The sequence below is a fragment of the Trachinotus anak genome, unplaced genomic scaffold (assembly GCF_046630095.1).
Source record: "Trachinotus anak isolate AG129_WGS33_773 ecotype Australia unplaced genomic scaffold, CSIRO_AGI_Tana_v1 ptg000001l, whole genome shotgun sequence".
NCBI lineage: Eukaryota > Metazoa > Chordata > Actinopteri > Carangiformes > Carangidae > Trachinotus > Trachinotus anak.
This window is the reverse complement of record NW_027273852.1, coordinates 9,860,212-9,878,304: the sequence shown is the minus strand read 5'-3', so window position 1 is coordinate 9,878,304 and position 18,093 is coordinate 9,860,212. Positions and strand designations below refer to the sequence as shown.

Sequence of the window (18,093 nt, the reverse complement as noted above, 5' to 3'; positions counted from 1 at the left end):
CATATTGTATAAAGTGGGATTTCTTTTTTGACTATAAGCAGGTCTAGGTTCTATATTAATATTGTGAAAGTATCAAAGCCCCCAGTCCACAGAGAAATGCACAGAGCATGATCGTGACTGCTGTAACTTTGTGATGTCATAACAAAGCAGTCACCGCCATCAACCATGCTGCAAGCCCAGCCCACCTGGATTTGGTTTCTCTGAGGGTTTTTCCTGAAATGTTCTATATTTTTATTCAGTTCATTTCATTCATTTCAATCATTCAGAAAACAGTCAGCCAATCAGAGCAGAGGCTCAGAACCTACCTGCTGTTACTAGAGCTCCAGAGAGAAGCCTGAGAGAGATGTAAAACTACTCTGAGATGGTTTTTCATACTTAAAACCACAAAATATATATTCTTGTGGAAATCAAAACTTCTAATAAAGCACCAGGAAAGTGTAAATTATGGGATCTTTAATTATTTCTTTACATGGGGGGCTACCAAGGGCTACCACTTCAGTACTTTTCTACATATTAGGTTTCATTAAGGTCAAAACAAAAGAAACAAACATATTCAGAGGAGAAAGTTGGTTGGTTTTGCTAATTATTATTATTATTGCTACTACTATTTTTACACACGTCACACTGATCATTTCTCTCCTTTGCATTAGGTGGTGATCGCTGTCAGTCAGCTGATAGCTGATGTCATTGGTATTGGAAGTACCCGCTTCCAACAGTCTCTGTCAATTATCAACAATTGTGCCAACAGTGACAAAACCATTAAGGTCAGCAAGTCAATGGAGTTCATAATTACTCCACTTAATATTCCACTTAAATAAACAGTTAAAAGAATATGTGCTTAAACTAGCAATACCACATCTAGCTGCTCTAATTTCTGCTCTCTCCACAACAGAACACAGCTTTCCCATCAGATGTGAAGGACCTGACCAAACGCATCAGGACGGTTTTGATGGCCACAGCTCAGATGAAGGAGCACGAGAGAGATCCAGAGATGCTGGTGGACCTGCAGTACAGCCTGGCCAAGTCTTATGCCAGCACACCTGAGCTACGCAAGACCTGGCTGGACAGCATGGCCCGAATCCATGTAAAAAACGGAGACCTGTCAGAGGTCTGTAACAAGAGAGGCTGCTGACATAATGGTGGCCAATTTAACATGTGATAAAGTCCATTTTGATTTGTTTCTAATGATAGGTCTATATAACAGCAAATACTGACAGGATTTCCTCATATTTGTCCAGTTTATCATGCACTGATATTCTTTTAATGGCTATCATGTAACCTAATTAGCACTATCAACATCACTTTGTTTTGCTGACCTGGAATGTTCTTGTTGTTTACAGGCAGCCATGTGCTACGTACACGTGGCAGCACTTGTGGCAGAATACCTGCGGAGAAAAGGTGCTTTGACAATGTGTTTGCATGCCACACAGCAGCAGCATGTGTGTTCTGTGTGGTGCACACATATTCAAATTGTCTGTAAGACACTGAGAATGATGTTACTGCACTATTTGAAATCTTTCAAATTCTTATATATTTTGTCATAAGAAAGTTTGGGCTGAGTTGTTAATATACTGTCTCATCTCGTGCTGCGTTCAGGGATGTTCAAGCAGGGCTGCTCAGCTTTCCGTGTCGTGACTCCAAACATTGATGAGGAAGCCGCAATGATGGAGGATGTCGGCATGCAAGATGTCCATTTCAATGAAGTACTTGCACCTTTCATCCTATTAATGCAGACAAAAATGATGTCTATTTAATTTACTTTGAATTCATCTGTGCAAATGAACATGCTGCGAGTTAACATGAGCTCAAGCATCAGTGTAACTCCACCATAACTCAATTTTATTTAATTACAATAAGATTTTCAGAATTTAAATTTTTAAGTTGGTTGGGTCAAAAGCAACTGGCAAATATAAGGAAGACAAAGCATTTAACAGCAACATTTCAGTTTTTAAATTGTGAATTATCATTTAAGTGATAGCTGGCCGGTGACTGTGTTTCATCACAGATTTTGATTTAGCAGCTGACTTCCAAGATATCGATGGACAAGTCGCATGAGCATGAAACACATTTCATAGTTTTGAAATTAGACATAATTACTTTATATTTTTTGTAATAATAAAAATCCTGAGGAGGGGCATGAGATACAATTTTAAGAGTCTTACAAATGTAAAAATATGTTAGATTGCCATTTTCTCAATGTGCTACTGAGACCATTTGTCAAATTTGTGGGAGGGAGACACACTCATAAGCATAAAGCAGTTGTTTCACTTGTAATTCTATGAATCAATGTTTAGGCACATACTGCTGTCTTCAAAGTAAAGATTGTCTTCAGGCAGGCAATTTGTGCAGATATCTGTAGATGTAGATGTGACTTTTTCTTTAGATCCTTGTACTCATCACATTTGGCTACGATATAAGGGGCACTGACTTATCAAACACTTGTTATTTAGGCTAAATGTCTATTCTTCCCTCCCCTTGTTCTGTCAGGATGTCCTAATGGAGCTTCTGGAGGAGTGTGCGGATGGACTGTGGAAAGCTGAGCGCTACGAGCTCATCTCTGACATCTACAAGCTCATAATCCCCATTTATGAGAAGCGCAGGGACTTCGAGGTGCAAGCTTATTCCATCAAGAATCTTTTTTTCCCCCACAACAGACCCCACTAATTTAGCCTTGGTCTTAACCATGAACATCTACTGAGTCTAATCAAATTATTTTTGCTTCTTTGCACAGAAACTGGCCCACTTGTATGACACACTGCATCGTGCATACAGCAAAGTAACAGAGGTCATGCACACAGGCAAGAGATTGCTGGGCACCTACTTCAGAGTGGCTTTCTTTGGCCAGGTGAGTTTAACTCTCAAGCTACAATAGAGGCTGGCAACTCACAAGGGTGTGTCGAGTAAATATTTATATCTATTTTTTTGTTTTTGTTTAATTTTCCCGATGAGTCTATTGATTATATGATTTATGCACTAACTATATTTAAAATGAATCAAACTTGATTTTGAAAAAAAGAGCACAAGTATTAATTTTGTTGCTGGTATGGCAAAGTAATCCACGTTCTGCACGGTGGCTGTTTAAGGTGTTTTTATTTTTAAGAGCATGACCACATGCGGTGGCGTTTAATGATCCACTCTAATACCCCTCTCTGCTTTTCATCCTCTTTGAAGGCAGCGGTAAGTTGTGCAGCAGACCTTGCTTGCTTTTCTGAGCAGCCTGAGTCTTTGTGTGATGTTGGTGCTGCTGTAATCCATTGCACTTCTCAACCATAGTTTGCTGCTTCAAGTTACAGTAACAATCAGTCACCACTGCTGCTTTCTGTTTTGGTGGGACTGTGTTGCATGACACCTGTCCACTTCTGCACTCATTTCAGTGTCTCTGCTTTTGTGTTACCGATCTGTGTGTGAGAGTTTAGAACTCACCCTTAATTTTTTTTTTTAATTCATACAGTAATTTTAGAAGTTTTAGAAATTATTTGTGGGGTGTGGTAACTTCTACTTGTGTATTTAATACAAGTGTTACATTTCTTCAAGGTATTTAGCTAGTTCTCATGGAATAACATTTATTTTCTGTTGTCCACACCCTGTAGCAGTACCAGTTTACTGACTCAGAGGCTGAGGTAAATCAGTGTGAAAGCTACCATTGCAGTTTGACTGCAGTGAATGTTTTAGGCTGTGTTGTGCTCCTTTGCTAATGTAGTCGGTGCTATTTCACGTTGCATTGCCCTTTAACTCCTCCTTTACTCTAGCTTCAGTGTTGTCATATTCATAGCAGTAAAACCCTTGAAGGGCTAATAGCAGGATTCATCTCTCACTGGGTAAATGCATGGCTTCACTCGTCTGTTCATGGGACTTTTTACCGTTTACAAACGAGAAACTGACTAATCTAAGCGCTCCCACTGACAGTGTGAAATCCATGCCCCCACCTCTGTCCTTTGGTCTGTTTTACATCATTGAGCTGACACTAGATGATGTTTGCAGTGCAGTTTGTTGTTATCTCTGTGCTCGGCCATTAGATTAAAGGTTGTGTATTTGTGGAGTCTGACATACTCTCCCTTTGAGCCCAGAGCTTAGACTTAAACAATATTTTACCATTTCATTTAACAAGTTGTCATAATGACTCCCACTCACAGCTCATGTATGGTTTGATGTGGCACTGTTTGCTTCTGTATATCTTAATTTAATTTTTTTTAGCAGTTCTGATTATGTTTTATCTTTTTCAGGGCTTCTTTGAGGATGAAGATGGTAAGGAGTACATCTACAAAGAACCCAAATTCACCCCTCTGTCTGAGATATCTCAGAGGCTCCTTAAACTGTACTCTGACAAGTTTGGCCAGGAGAATGTCAAGATGATTCAAGACTCTGGAAGGGTGAGACTTTCTTGATATTTAATTTGTGACACCCCCCCACCACCACCAAGATTTACACAACACAGTATTCATCTCTTGACACGCTTCTTTTCCAGATTAATCCCAAAGACTTGGACTCTAAATATGCTTACATCCAAGTGACACATGTGACCCCCTACCTGGAGGAGAAGGAACTGGTGGACAGGAAGACAGACTTTGAGAAGAGCCACAACATCCGTCGCTTTGTGTTTGAGATGCCTTTTACCATATCAGGCAAAAAGCAAGGCGGCGTGGAGGAGCAGTGCAAGCGCAGGACTATATTAACCAGTAAGTAACCTTATATATGTGTTGCAGTGGCACCTAATTGGGGAAAAAACTCTACCAGTTTAGTCATTTCAAAACCATAAAATTGTGGACTAGGAAGGGACACTTTCAAAAATAATGTAAAAATTATCGTGACCTTTACTCTCCTGCTTCTAGTGTTTTTTGTCAGACTCTTCCCGTGTATCGTGTCTTTCAAACTTCACACCTTGAGTTTCAGTTAAAGATTTGTAGTCTCCAAGACCAAGCTTAGATAACCCTGCTGACATTATCAGGGATATTTTCTTGGACTTCAGAAAGCTCCTCCAGAGCCACAGAAGACATAACGCAACCATTTAACCCCCTAAGACAGCACTACGTAATGAGATTTAGCTGTAAATTAACCAGGTGTTGGTATCTTCTGCATCAAATAATCTCAATAATCTAGAAAGTGAAATACATTCGTTTTTCTCAGATTGTCCTCTTAAACTATGCAGCGCATCTTCTGTATATTTGCACATAAAGAAGGCTCCAAGGCTCACTATGTGGAAGACTTTCACATGGATACCAGTTGTTCACTCTTTACATTACTCAGCGGAAGTTTCTGTGCATGAATGGAAGATCTTGATTAGATTCTGAACATGTCAGCTATTTGTCAAGGACCTGTCATAATCCTAATCAGTTTTATTGTTTTAAGGTGCAAAAGGTTCAACCTTATCTTCTTATCTTCATTATGTTATAAACGCTTTCAACGGATGTGCAAGTACACATGAGCAGATCATGTGTCATAAAACTAAGAAAAGCACATGCAAGAGGAAAAGATCTATGTGCTGAGAAGCAAGCTGTTCACCCCTTGTGTCTTTGTCCCTCAGCCACACATTGCTTCCCCTATGTGAAGAAACGTATTGCAGTCATGTATCAGCACCACACTGATCTGAGCCCCATCGAGGTGGCCATCGACGAGATGAGCAAGAAGGTTGCCGAGATCAAACAGCTCTGCTCCTCCAGTGAGGTGGATATGATCCGTCTGCAGCTCAAACTGCAGGGCAGCATCAGTGTCCAGGTGCCTGCTCTGAATTTTGTCAACACTTACACACTCACTGAACTTACCTTATAAAATTATTATGAGAAAGAAAAAAAATGACTTGACTCTCACATCCTCCCTCAGGTAAATGCAGGACCACTTGCATATGCCCGAGCTTTTCTGGACGATGCGGGTGCCAAGAAGTATCCTGATAACAAGGTCAAACAGTTGAAGGAGGTCTTCAGGTGAGATGTCAAAGGTTCATAATGTGTCTGTGCAAAGCTTGATCGGGCTTTACTACTTTAAGTGTAATTCTTCTTTAACACACCTTTTCTTGAGCAGGCATTTTGTGGAGGCATGTGGCCACGGCTTAGGCATTAATGAGCGGCTAATCAAGGAGGACCAACAGGAGTATCATGATGAGATGAAAGCCAACTATAGAGACCTTGCCAGAGAGCTGTCCATCATCATGCATGAGCAAGTAAGTACATTATTGCTCTGGCTGCTGTTACTCAACTGAAGTTTGTGTAATTACTTTCTGTATTACTAATGTTAAATCTATAATCTGCCACTCTCTGAGACAGGTTTTGGCAAGTGAAGTAAACAGAGTGCCATTCATTATATGTCCGATAATGTGACAGATAACGCTCTCTTTGATAACACCATTCTCTGTTTTTCCCTTGTGCTGACATGAGCAGATTGGATGGTAATGCAAGAAGCATCAGAATGCAATAAAAACTGAGTTGTTAGTTGTTGGTCCAGTCAGACATAGGCATCTGTTTTCAGATATTATATGATGTTAAAGTCATTCTTGAGCCATTTGTCTTCTTTGTGCCATATTAAGAGTCTTGAGTCTGCCCTTTTTGTAACTGGTCAAAGCAGAGTAAGTAATACCTTAGTTTAGTGTTGATTCTATCGTGCCCAATATTACAACAAAATCTCCACCAAATAAAACAAAAGGTGAAGCTAGAGTTATCAAAATGAGAAAGTCTAATCAATTTGATCATATGATGCCACTCGTTTCCAAGTCCCTTTATTGACCTTGAAAAGCACTGACAGTTATCTGATGGGATCACAAACAGCTCTTATCGTTACATGGCTGCAATAAATAAGAAATCAGCTAGACATGAAGTATTCTCACTCATGGCTTACACATCCACTGTCCATCAGGGCAGATAAACCCTCTTGATATTTAAAAGATCAAAACTTTAAGCCCACCTGTTCTCCCCCTGCCATGAACACTCCTGACCTAACTGGCTAGACCAACAATCACTTCTGGACTTATCTCTTTGGGTTGATTCGTGCTTTTGCACGTGTATACAGTATGAACTGTTTGTGTGCATGTATATATAAATATGTATGTGCATATACGTTTGTACTTCTATGTATGTTGTGTGTGTATGTACATGCATTTGAATGTGTGTTTAAGTATTTGCTTTTTTTTTTTGGATATGCATATGTTTTATACCCTTGGTGATTTTCTGTTGATGCTATGTGTGTTAGTTGCTTTTACTTATTTGTTTTCTGTTTTTAAGGGATGCTGATATTCACTTTAATATGATTATTCGCTTCCTTGCCGACAGTTAAAAGATAGCTACCACTCTCATACTGTATCTGAATCCACTTACAATGAAGCTACAGCCAGTAACACTCTTTATGCTAAGCTAAGCTAACTAGCTGCTATTGGAGTTTCTTATTTATCCTCCAGACTCAGGAGTGTTATTGATCTCCTCGTCTAACCCTCTGCAAGAAAGCAAATAAGTGTACTTCTCAAAGCGTTAAACTATCCCTTTAAATAAGGGCTTGATTTTTACAGTAATTAAGATACTCGGAGATCTAAAATGATATTTGTTAATATCTCATTTCTCCTTTGCACACTCTTCCTTTCAGATCAGTCCTGTGGAAGATGGCATGAAGAGCATTCTTCCAGACTCACTTCACATCTTTAATGCTATCAGTGGCACGCCAACCAGTGCCACCATCCAGGGCATCCCCAGCTCTTCCTCTGTGGTATGATGCTAACCTGGGTTAACCTTGAGGTCAGCGCCCCCCTATACTCGCCAACCAGGCATGCCAGGGAAGCCATATTGTCACTTCTAAAACCTAGATCCTGCCTCTCTTCTGTCAGGTCAAAGGGAAACTGACAAAAGCACAGACAAGTCTGATCACCTCTGACCCTTCTCAGTGGACCATGACCAAGGCACTGGACCTTTTTAACGTATACAGAAGGCATGGTAACTGAGCTGGGTGTTGCCAATTTAACTTTCCTGTGAGATTAGTGAGGTGAGGTCTGAAACATGAGGGGTCTGTGCAGGAGAGATGACAGGACACGGACTCTGCTTCATGACCAGGCATAAAGTGTGATGAGACAAATCTGTCTTCTCCTTCACCTGTTTCTACCTGAAAAGACAGTTTTTTCCATGGAGACATTCCTGTTGGGATCTTTATTATGCATGTCATTACACTCGCACCCTCTCAACAGCCCATTGTGTTTATTTTGATAATATTTCACATCGTGTTTTTTTTATGTACAGTATTCCACTTTTATAAGCCACTGTATTGATGTCTTGATGAACAGTATATGCTGCATACATCGACGCTCATCTCCCTGTACGTGAAGTTATATTTCTACAAAAATGCAAATTTGCATAAGGGCCTCCTATGGTAGCATTCAACCTGAAATCACTTCAATGTCTTAGAGCAGAAGAGTTTTAATTATTTAAAGCCATTGCATACAAAAAGTATATTCCAAGTTGTTTATTGATGTAAATAAAGGAGTGTGTGCAATATTTGCAAATGATCTTGCTGTGTGGGGCTTATACACTGTAAAGAAATGTTCACCTGCTTGCCAAAGCGATGAGGTGTGGAACCAGACACTATGCCTACTGTGGGAGTAATATGAAGCTTTTACCATTTTAGTGTTGATTCAAATGTTCAAGAAATTGTTTTATATTTGGGCAGCAATGGGTTTTTTGTTTTTATTTTTATTTAACACAAATTCACTGTTCTGCTGTAAACAGAGATGTTCCCTTATGCTTATCTTTTAAATAAAATGCACTCATTTCTCTGCACTTGTACAGTCTTTTTTTATTTACTCCTTTATTAAAGGTAATCATTCATCATTCAGTTTTCAAGGAGTGAACATAGCGGACCTCCTATCTATATCTTATATCTCATGTTCCCACCCATCATAAAAGCAACACTGTCAGCAGCGTAAAAGACAGATCAAGGGCTAATAAGAAGCAATATTACATGAAACACTCCCACTGCCGCTGGTGAACAGTAAAGGATAAATTATCAACTGCTCCCTGGAGGAATCTCAAAGGAATATCCAGCAACAGTGGAAAGCAGGCAGCAGCGTCACTAAGACATCATGACAGGTGAGTTTTTGTGTGCTTTCATTCAAATCTACGAAAAGCAAATATTCTAGTCCTGAAGGTGCAGACACCAGTTGCACACTCTTAATTGCTGCTGTGATGTTTCTTAACTCCAAACTGAAAAAGCTAGGGTCGAGGAGGGAGAGAGCAAGAGAAAAATACATCATTGAAGAAGTTGGTAGGCTGCTGTATTTGTCTTTTTTAATGGAAAAGGGATGGTTGATTGAACTAGTTTCATCTTGTGCACAGATCAAGAGGATCACAAGAAAGGGAAGGAGAAGAGAGGAACGGTAAAGTACTTGAATCATTTAATTTACTCGATGTTCATGCAGTTTTTGTTTTTGATTGTTCAGTGAGACTAAATGGTAATTCACAGGAACAAAGCAACCAGTCTCTCAACATTCCGTTCACTGTAGTAGTGCTAAAAGTTATTATACAGCTCCACATTTTACTATTTACACTTTATCTTACAACTATAACTACTGGTTACTTTTCAAATTATAAATTCAACTACATAACAGTTTGAAAAAAAAGTTAAAATCTGCTTTACTTTGACCAACCATGTTGAAGTACTGCTTACATTTTAATGCATCAACGAGAATGATCCAATAATATAATATAATACAATTGTGCACTATTAAAACAATTTCTTTTGATAAATAAAGTTAGGTGTTGAAAGTATGCAAGTAGATTTACTCAAGTACTGCACTTTTGAGGTACTTGTACTACTACTATACAGTCTACTTGAGTATTTCCATTTTAATACTTTTACTCACCTCCATTTCAGAGGGGAATATTGTACTTTTTTAGTTTACAGATTCAGATTAATAAGGAAAATACTATCAACAAATAAATTATTACATAATATTCGTAGAATATAAAGTAATTAAAATTAGTTCCACTTTCACCAGCTGGGCATTTAAGTGAGGCACATGTTAATGCATCCGTAATTGTCATTGATTAATATAATAGGCATTGTTCTGAAATGGGCCATTCTGCATGATGAGTACTTTTACTTCCGGTACTTTATATTCTGATATGTTTACTTAAGTCTGTTTTTGAATTCAAGATTGTCATTTTTAATGGAGTTTATATAGGCCTTATAGATAGGTAGAGTGGAATTTACACATTTAAATGATCTAAATTCTTCAGCACTGCTGAACACCATGCTGCTGTTTCTTTTATCATCAGAGCAAGGTGGTGTGTGGCTACCCGCTGAGCATCTTCTTCATCGTTGTGAATGAGTTCTGTGAGAGGTTCTCATACTATGGAATGCGAGGTGAGAATATTTAGTCCCAGAATGAAAACCATGGGATTACTTTTGCAACCTGACTGCCTTAACGACGGTTTCCTTATCCTCAACAATAAAAACTGGAGAGCAGGCAGAGATAACAGTCAAGGGTTTGAGATAAGGGGATGTTCAGGTTATTGTAAGGAAGAAATAATACAGTCTAACAATAGGCTATTGCTGTAATAACCTACCTCCATGTAATCTTCAGTTTTTGTTGAATCTGCTTTAGACAGGTGTTTATTTAACTTTAGGGTCATTTTGGAGGCAAGTTTGTGGTGTTGGTTGGTGTTTCTATTATTTTGTCCTCTCCATCTGGGTAAACAACAGGCACACCTCTATATTACAGTGCAGTTCAACAGCACCACAAACCCCAGCCTCTAAGATGATCACACTTGAATCAACTTCTCTAAAACTGTATAAATATAACATTATAACCTTCAGGAAGGTAGGATATTGCAGGACTGTTGTATTACACTGCTATAGTTTTACCTAATAAACTGGTTACTGAGAGCATTTTTGTGTTTAATTTGAAGAGGTTGTTTGAAATTTGATGCACAGCATGACCAAACATTTCAGAGCTGACACTGTGTGCCTTTGGTGATTCTACTCAGTAAAATAAGAAGAAGCCTATATTTTCCCTGCCTGTCCACAGCTGTGCTTGTGCTGTACTTCAAGTACTTCTTGGGCTGGGACGATGACTTGGCCACCTCCATCTACCACACCTTTGTGGCTCTCTGCTACCTCACCCCTATCCTCGGAGCCATTGTGGCTGACTCCTGGCTGGGAAAGTTTAGGTGAGCAACTGTCTCAGGTTCCTTTGATGTATGCATGAAGGTTTGAATAATTTACATAGTTATGCAAGTTGTTTTAGATGATAAAACAAATATAAAAAATTTGTCTTTCCACTGCATTTCAGAAGGTAATACTTCACTTTTACTCTACTTCGACAAATAAAGTTACTCATAACTTTACACATTAAAATTTCACGGTTAATTTTAGTAAATTTTTTGCCAGCTTCCTATGCATTCATTTTATGTCTTTGTGTATCACCTTTTAAAGTATAAAGCTGCCAGAAAAAAAAGGAAGAAATTGTTGTGTCTATCTTTCAGCAGGAGAATGTTAATACAGTCTACATTTAATTTAAAAAGACTTGTGTGGTACTAATACACTTACTTAAGTAAAGGATCTGAGTAATTCTTCCACCATTGCTCTCTCTTTTCCTTTCTCTCCCTCAGGACAATCATCTACTTGTCCATAGTCTATGCACTTGGCCAGGTTGCAATGGCTGTCAGTGCAATCCATGACATCACTGACTCAGACAGAGATGGGACACCAAACAACATGACCTTTCATGTGTGAGTTTCTGTTCTACTACAGAAATCACTGAGTCAAAGTCCAGGACATTGGGCAGCCTTTGGGCAGGCAGATTTCATCACATATTTTGAACTCCTTGCTCATGCACATGTTCTTCTTCACATTCAGCGTGTTGTCCATGGTGGGTCTCTTCCTCATCGCTCTGGGCACAGGTGGCATCAAACCTTGTGTGGCTGCCTTTGGTGGAGACCAGTTTAACGAGCACCAGGTTAGAAGCTCCTGCCTTAGGTGTGTTTTCCTGTAATGTTTAACCTATGGAGGTGACCGTTACTTTGAAAATGTAACTGCAGCATCCTTACTTGATGTATTTGTATCACATATCATGCCTCCTCTCTACTACACAATATCAAAATATAGGCTGAAATGCTCAAAAATACTAATACTATAAAACGCAGCTCTTGGAGGCTGCACTCACACACAGCTGGGCTTTGAGCTAAATGCTAACATACTCACAGTGACAGCGCTACGATGCTGGTGTTTAGCAGGTATAATGTTTGGCATGTTGGCCATCTTAGTTTAGTGTGTTAGCATGCACACATTTGCTAATTTGCACAAAAATTCATGAACCGAACGACAGACCGAGCATTGCTATCCCTGGAGTCATGTTGCTAGCAAGGCAGGAAAAAACTTTGGTTGCTGTACTTATAATAATATCAATATTAATCACTTTAGGATTGGTTACACATCACATCTAGCATTGCACTGACATGTTTCTCTGTGCAGGAAAAGCAAAGGAGAACTTTCTTCTCAGTATTCTACCTGTGCATCAATGGTGGGAGTCTCCTGTCAACCATTATCACTCCAATCCTCAGAGGTAGAGAAGAGTATGACCGTCATGACAAACAGCACCATAAACATAAGTGCATGTGATAATCAAACCTTAGATACAAATGAAATTGAAATTGCACTTGAATAACAATTGTTGTTCCTGCAGCTCAGGAATGTGGCATCTACAGTCCGCAGAAGTGTTATTCTCTGGCCTTCGGTGTCCCTGCAGCACTAATGGTGGTTGCACTTGGTATGTTTAAACATATTTGGAAACTGTGATTCTATACATAAAGCAGACATTTAAAGGTTTGGTACATCGTATATACTGTACTGATACTGATGTTTTGCCTAACAGTGGTGTTTATTGTTGGGAGTGGTATGTACTACAAAGCTGAACCAGAGGGAAACATCATGCTGGATGTTTGTAAATGCATTGGGGTGAGTCTGGTTTGCACCATTTGCATCAACACATTTTGCATTGATGTGTGGCCCAACAGTGGGTTTAGGTGTTCTAAAGACACTCTGTGTCAATGCTCTTCTCTCAATCAGTTTGCCATTAAAAACCGTTACAAGCACAGAGGCAAGCAATTCCCAAAGAGAAAGCACTGGATGGACTGGGCTGAGGAAAAATATGATGTATGTTTCACTTCATTTAATTCTCTTAAGTTCCTAACATGCTGTTTCTTCAGTAAAATAACCTTAAGACTGTTTATATTCTGTCTTTCTGTGATGCAGAAACTCCTCATTGCTCAAATCAAAATGGTGCTGAAGGTCCTCTTTTTATACATCCCACTGCCAATGTTTTGGACCTTGTTTGACCAAAAGGTACCTTAAAGTTACGTTACCTTTTAAACAGCAGCATCATGGCTGGCAGTGGAAACTATGTTAATTTTCGCATTTATCTTAAAGGGTTCTAGATGGACTCTGCAAGCCACCAACATGGATGGACACTTTGTAAGTTTGGTGATAAAACCAAATATACATTTACATTCACTTAATTATAGTGATGTGGTCATGTTCTAATAACTTCTTTGTGTCTGCAGGGGAGCCTTGTTATCCAGCCTGATCAGATGCAGGTAAGTTAAAAAAAAAAATCTTTATCATTGTTAACTTGAACTAACGTACTGCATTTTATTTGAGAAAATTCTCACTGAGCAATTTATGTTTTTGAAAGACTGTCAACCCAATCCTGATCCTGACACTGGTGCCTATCATGGACAGCGTAATCTACCCTCTGATCAAAAAATGTGGCCTAAATTTTACGTACGTATCACAGTGATGAAAAATGTATTCCTGTATTAACATTAAGACATTTATTGGTGTGTAATTCTTTCAAATGATAGAAAAATCAGTAACAGAAATGTATGTCAATTCAACAGACCTCTGAAAAGAATGACAGTGGGGATGCTTCTTGCAGCTATAGCTTTTGTCTGTGCTGCTCTGGTTCAGATTGAAATTGATGTAAGTAGAAAAATAGTATTGTGTTCTTCTCCTTATAAACTGTAAAATACACATCAGCTCAGAGGATTTAATTTATTTATTTCAAACTCAAACTCATCTTTACTTCTTTTTTTTTTCAACTAATTTACAGAAAACATTGCCCACCTTCCCATCAGCATCCCAGAGTCAGGTTAAATTATTAAACATGGGCAGTAAACCAGTCACAGTTAAGTTGCCTGGCAATGATCCACAAAATCTTCCTGCAGCTCAGGTATGTCCTCAACAATAACCGTAATACCAAACTTTGTTATAAAAATTTTAATTTTGTGAAAATCATTTGCATGCAATCCAAAGTTTCAACAGTTTCTTTGTTTTGCAGGCCAGTAATGAATACTTCACATTTGAAGCAGGAGAAATCTGGGTTTCAATTGGAAGTGTCCCTGAAGTCTCAAAAAATATTACTTTGGCCAAGGGACAGCGACAAACACTTCTCATTCCCTCAAACATCAGTGACGAATGGCTGTTGGTGAGTGAGATGCACAAAATGATGAAAATATGGACACACAAAATCTTGGTTGATTAAATTAACCAAAATCCACTGTCTTCTTTCTTCAGACTGATGATTTGATTTCCAAGCCACAAGAAGGAAACAATGCAATCAGGTAGGCTAAGTTGAATTAAAATTGTTTATAAACTCTAACAGATATACAATTAATTGATCAGTTGACCAGCAGAAAATAAATTATTTTGATGATCAATAAATTGTTTTAGTCTCTTGTCAGTTAAATTACAAAATAAAAAAATGACCATGTTAGCTGCAGTCCTAATCTTTATCTGCAGAGTAACAGTTGAGAACAAAGGGATTACATATTTACATTACATATGTTGGTTTTAATATTTTAAATGTTCTGTCTGTAATGTTTTTTTTTTCCAACGTGTAACAATTTTAGATTTGTGAATGGCATGAACACAGCAGTGAACGTATCAACACCGGCAGCCGACTTTGGACTAATTGAGCCATTTTATTATTCCAACTACTCCCAGATAAAAAATGGAAAGTAAGGAGTTTTTTTTCATCTTAACTGATTCACTGTTTTTATTCCAGAATTATTATCATTATCATTATCATTATTATTATTTGCAAACAATCATGCAGTTTATCAAACAGATTTTCTTTTCCATTGATCAGGGTCACGTTCACACTATGGAGCGGTTCACAGTCATGTGGATACTGCAGAGACTTTGGATTTGGAAGTTCATACACTTTCTTTATCCCCAGCACTTTGGTCCTCGGGACAAATGTAAGTTGCACAAATAATTTCTAATATCATGAATTTCAGTCAGTTGTGCAGTGACTGTTTTAAATATCATTGCGTTGCATTATTGCATTATTACATACTGTGTTAAACCTTTTCAGAGGAAATCATGCCAGATTATTTTATATGTGGTAATATATTGCATTCTATGTATTTACTTGTGATTACACTGAGAAAAGTTACATTAAATCTGATCATATTTATAAATAGCTTATAATATTTTTCTTTCATCTGGGATATTTCTGACAACTCACATTTGACCCAGATGGAAAAAAACAATGCTTTAAGTATAAGGATGGTAATATTCTGTATTTTTTCTACTGTGTTATTAACTGATCCTATCAAGTCTTATTCCTCTGTGCCAAAGAGCAGTGAGACACACTGTTGCTCTGAATGAATGGTCCTTCATTACAATAAACAAGGGCACTGTAGTTTATTATGAGTCACACCCATACACTGTCCTGGTTCTAAAAATATTCAATAATGTGTATCAATCCACTGTAAATAGTCCCCAACAAATGGACTATTTACTCCTATTTTAGTACTGTTTGCTAAAAAGCATAAAGCCCAGCTGTTTTAGGAAATCACATCTCAGTTACATAAATGGTCCAACACAGACCCCCCTAATGTGATACTGGAAAGGTGTTTGGGGAGGGGGGTTACCAAACTTATTCAACCATCTGACAAGCTGCTCTGAAGAAGCATACTACCAACTTTATGCATTGTTGGTGTTGGTTTTTTCAAGGGATGTGTTGACAATAAGGAAAATATAAAATAACACAAACCTTTACTTAAATGTAAAAACAGGCAAAGTATGGAAATATTGTAATTTTTGTGCTCTGGCAACTATTATAATTATTGCTATTATGATTATTTCTGTTTTTTATTTTAGTGTCTGGATTTAATTACTGCTGTAGAAGACATCAAGCCTAACTCAGTTCACATGGCACTCCAGATCCCACAGTACTTCTTTATAACTGCTGGCGAAGTGATGTTTTCTGTTACTGGTTTGGAGTTCTCCTACTCACAGGTAAATTTGCTAGAACTGCGCTCATTTATTCCATCACTGAACCTTTGATTAGAGTGTTTTATTTCATATTTTATTTTATATAACTATATAATGGTTCTGTATATTGTTCTTTGTTTATGGCTTTGTTCATTTTATGTCCTTTTGTGTCTTCAAGGCACCCAGTAACATGAAAGCAGTGCTGCAAGCAGGCTGGTTGTTTACTGTTGCTATTGGCAACTTCATTGTACTGATTGTGGCTGAGCTTGCAAAGCTTCCCAAACAGGTAAAAAGAACATGCACTCCCATAAATCAAACTCAAAACAGCTAATCATCTGTGACTAAAACTGATTAAACATTTATAGTGTCAGACATGTCTGTGTGTCAGTGACATGTAATGACAGTAACACATGATGCATTAATACCATTTGTCTGTCGTTTGTCCCTCTATCTCTCATCTCCTCTTTCAAAGTGGGCGGAGTACATCCTCTTTGCCTCTCTCCTGGTTGCAGTGTGCATGATCTTCTCCATTATGGCCTATTTCTACACCTACATTGACCCTGCAGAAATTGAGGCCCAGTTCAAGAAGAAAGTTAATGAGGATGAGGAGGATGATAAACGCAAGCTACGGAAGACAGAAGTTGAGATGACCAAGAGATACTCAGTTGAATGTCATGATGATGATGATGAAGCCAAACAGACCAAAATGTGAACAGTATAAAAAGCAGGTTATATATCCAAAAGTTTAACATCAGCATGTGAGAAAAAATGTACAGTAATTCTGCCAGTATTGTGTGTGTGTGTGTGTGTGTGTGTGTGTGTGTGTGCACGTGTATATTTGAAATATTTTATATTTTAATGGTAAGATGACTTTTGTGAGCAAAGCACAATAAGCTCTCTAACATGATATTCAGTACAACAAATTAATTTAATGTAACATATAGCATTATAACAACAGCAGGTGAATGCTAGTATTCCAGGACATTTACATATCATTGGATGTAACTGCTCTTTTATATTTATGTGTAAGTTATGTGCAAGTAAACAATAGAAATAAATTCATGTTATGTTTTATCATTTGCAGTGATTGTCTTGAGGTCTTGGACTAAAAATAAATAAATAAAAAAAAAATAATTAAAAAAAAAATAAGCATACAAAAAAACGTTAAGGATGTAATTGTTGTTCATGGCACTCTCTCAAGCTGATATCATCCCTTCAGCTTAAAAACTTCCGGGCCTCATAAAACCTAACATTGTTGTTTTTGGCAATAAATGTGCTTGGCTAGAACTAAATACAGCAACAGTGGTTTCCCTGCGGTGGTCAGCAATGCATCCCTTCCATCCAGGCTGCAGCTGTGAGCTCCTAAACTGGCTAACTAGAAATGGGTTTCATTATTTTTGAGCATTGAGGTTTGTCCTTGACAAACTAATCTTAAATCAAGGTCCACTTAGCAGATGTGTTCAACTGCTTGTTCGTTTGCTCAAAAAGTAATTTAACAACTTGAATCGCTATGCACATATGAATGTGGTTAAACTACTGGTTTAATCACATATAGTTTACTGCTCCCAGACACTGTGTATATCAAATAATACTTAGGGAAAATATTCTATTAACATGTTCATTGAGCCTTTTTCATAGCATAGCAGGGAAATCACAGTGTTTACTGATAACATTGCCCTTCTAGCCAGCATGACAGGACCCTGAAAATGAAGCAGCAAAAGGAAATTCAACTGCCTAAAAAATGTACACCATTTATTGTATATATAATAAAATATATTGCGTAAAAAAATAAAGTAGAAATACCTGAACAGTGCATCTAAGTTTATTAATTGAGTTAATTTTCTTGGT

General features: G+C 38.0%; 2 protein-coding genes across 11 annotated transcripts in view; both read left to right on the top strand.

Annotated features, from left to right (window-relative positions):
- The window catches only part of LOC139619477 (dedicator of cytokinesis protein 9), a 78,470-nt gene extending 69,726 nt beyond the window's left edge, over positions 1–8,744 (top strand). For all 9 annotated transcript variants that reach the window (XM_071474925.1, XM_071474923.1, XM_071474919.1 and 6 more), the window contains 12 exons: positions 651–764; positions 893–1,108; positions 1,341–1,398; positions 1,597–1,703; positions 2,488–2,610; positions 2,732–2,845; positions 4,224–4,370; positions 4,466–4,676; positions 5,522–5,712; positions 5,818–5,918; positions 6,016–6,154; positions 7,564–8,744. In XM_071474925.1, the coding sequence (XP_071331026.1) occupies positions 651–764; positions 893–1,108; positions 1,341–1,398; positions 1,597–1,703; positions 2,488–2,610; positions 2,732–2,845; positions 4,224–4,370; positions 4,466–4,676; positions 5,522–5,712; positions 5,818–5,918; positions 6,016–6,154; positions 7,564–7,689 (1,647 nt within the window). In that variant the 3' untranslated portion in view covers positions 7,690–8,744. The remainder of the gene's footprint in view (positions 1–650; positions 765–892; positions 1,109–1,340; positions 1,399–1,596; positions 1,704–2,487; positions 2,611–2,731; positions 2,846–4,223; positions 4,371–4,465; positions 4,677–5,521; positions 5,713–5,817; positions 5,919–6,015; positions 6,155–7,563) is intronic.
- A 152-nt stretch (positions 8,745–8,896) lies between these two features.
- On the top strand, positions 8,897–17,322 carry slc15a1a (solute carrier family 15 member 1a). 2 transcript variants are annotated; one of them, XM_071474931.1, is made up of 23 exons: positions 8,897–9,053; positions 9,300–9,340; positions 10,242–10,329; positions 10,994–11,135; positions 11,577–11,696; positions 11,824–11,923; positions 12,439–12,529; positions 12,650–12,733; positions 12,839–12,921; positions 13,033–13,119; positions 13,219–13,308; positions 13,393–13,437; positions 13,527–13,559; positions 13,658–13,746; positions 13,863–13,944; positions 14,075–14,194; positions 14,303–14,449; positions 14,539–14,585; positions 14,874–14,981; positions 15,113–15,224; positions 16,132–16,269; positions 16,424–16,531; positions 16,718–17,322. In XM_071474931.1, exons 1-23 carry the CDS (start codon positions 9,047–9,049, stop codon positions 16,955–16,957), a joined length of 2,202 nt encoding a protein of 733 aa, XP_071331032.1. In that variant the 5' UTR covers positions 8,897–9,046; the 3' UTR covers positions 16,958–17,322. The 2 variants fall into 2 exon arrangements, with proteins under 2 accessions (XP_071331032.1, XP_071331031.1); XM_071474930.1 differs by having other exon boundaries at positions 13,033–13,308.
- Positions 17,323–18,093: the final 771 nt, after the last annotated feature.

Bases quoted from the DNA above. Each gene is read 5' to 3' on its own strand.
- slc15a1a (XM_071474930.1), top strand. The intron at 12,734-12,838 runs GTATGTTTAAAC...TTTGCCTAACAG, and splicing joins ACTAATGGTGGTTGCACTTG to TGGTGTTTATTGTTGGGAGT. The intron at 14,450-14,538 runs GTGAGTGAGATG...TTCTTTCTTCAG, and splicing joins TCAGTGACGAATGGCTGTTG to ACTGATGATTTGATTTCCAA.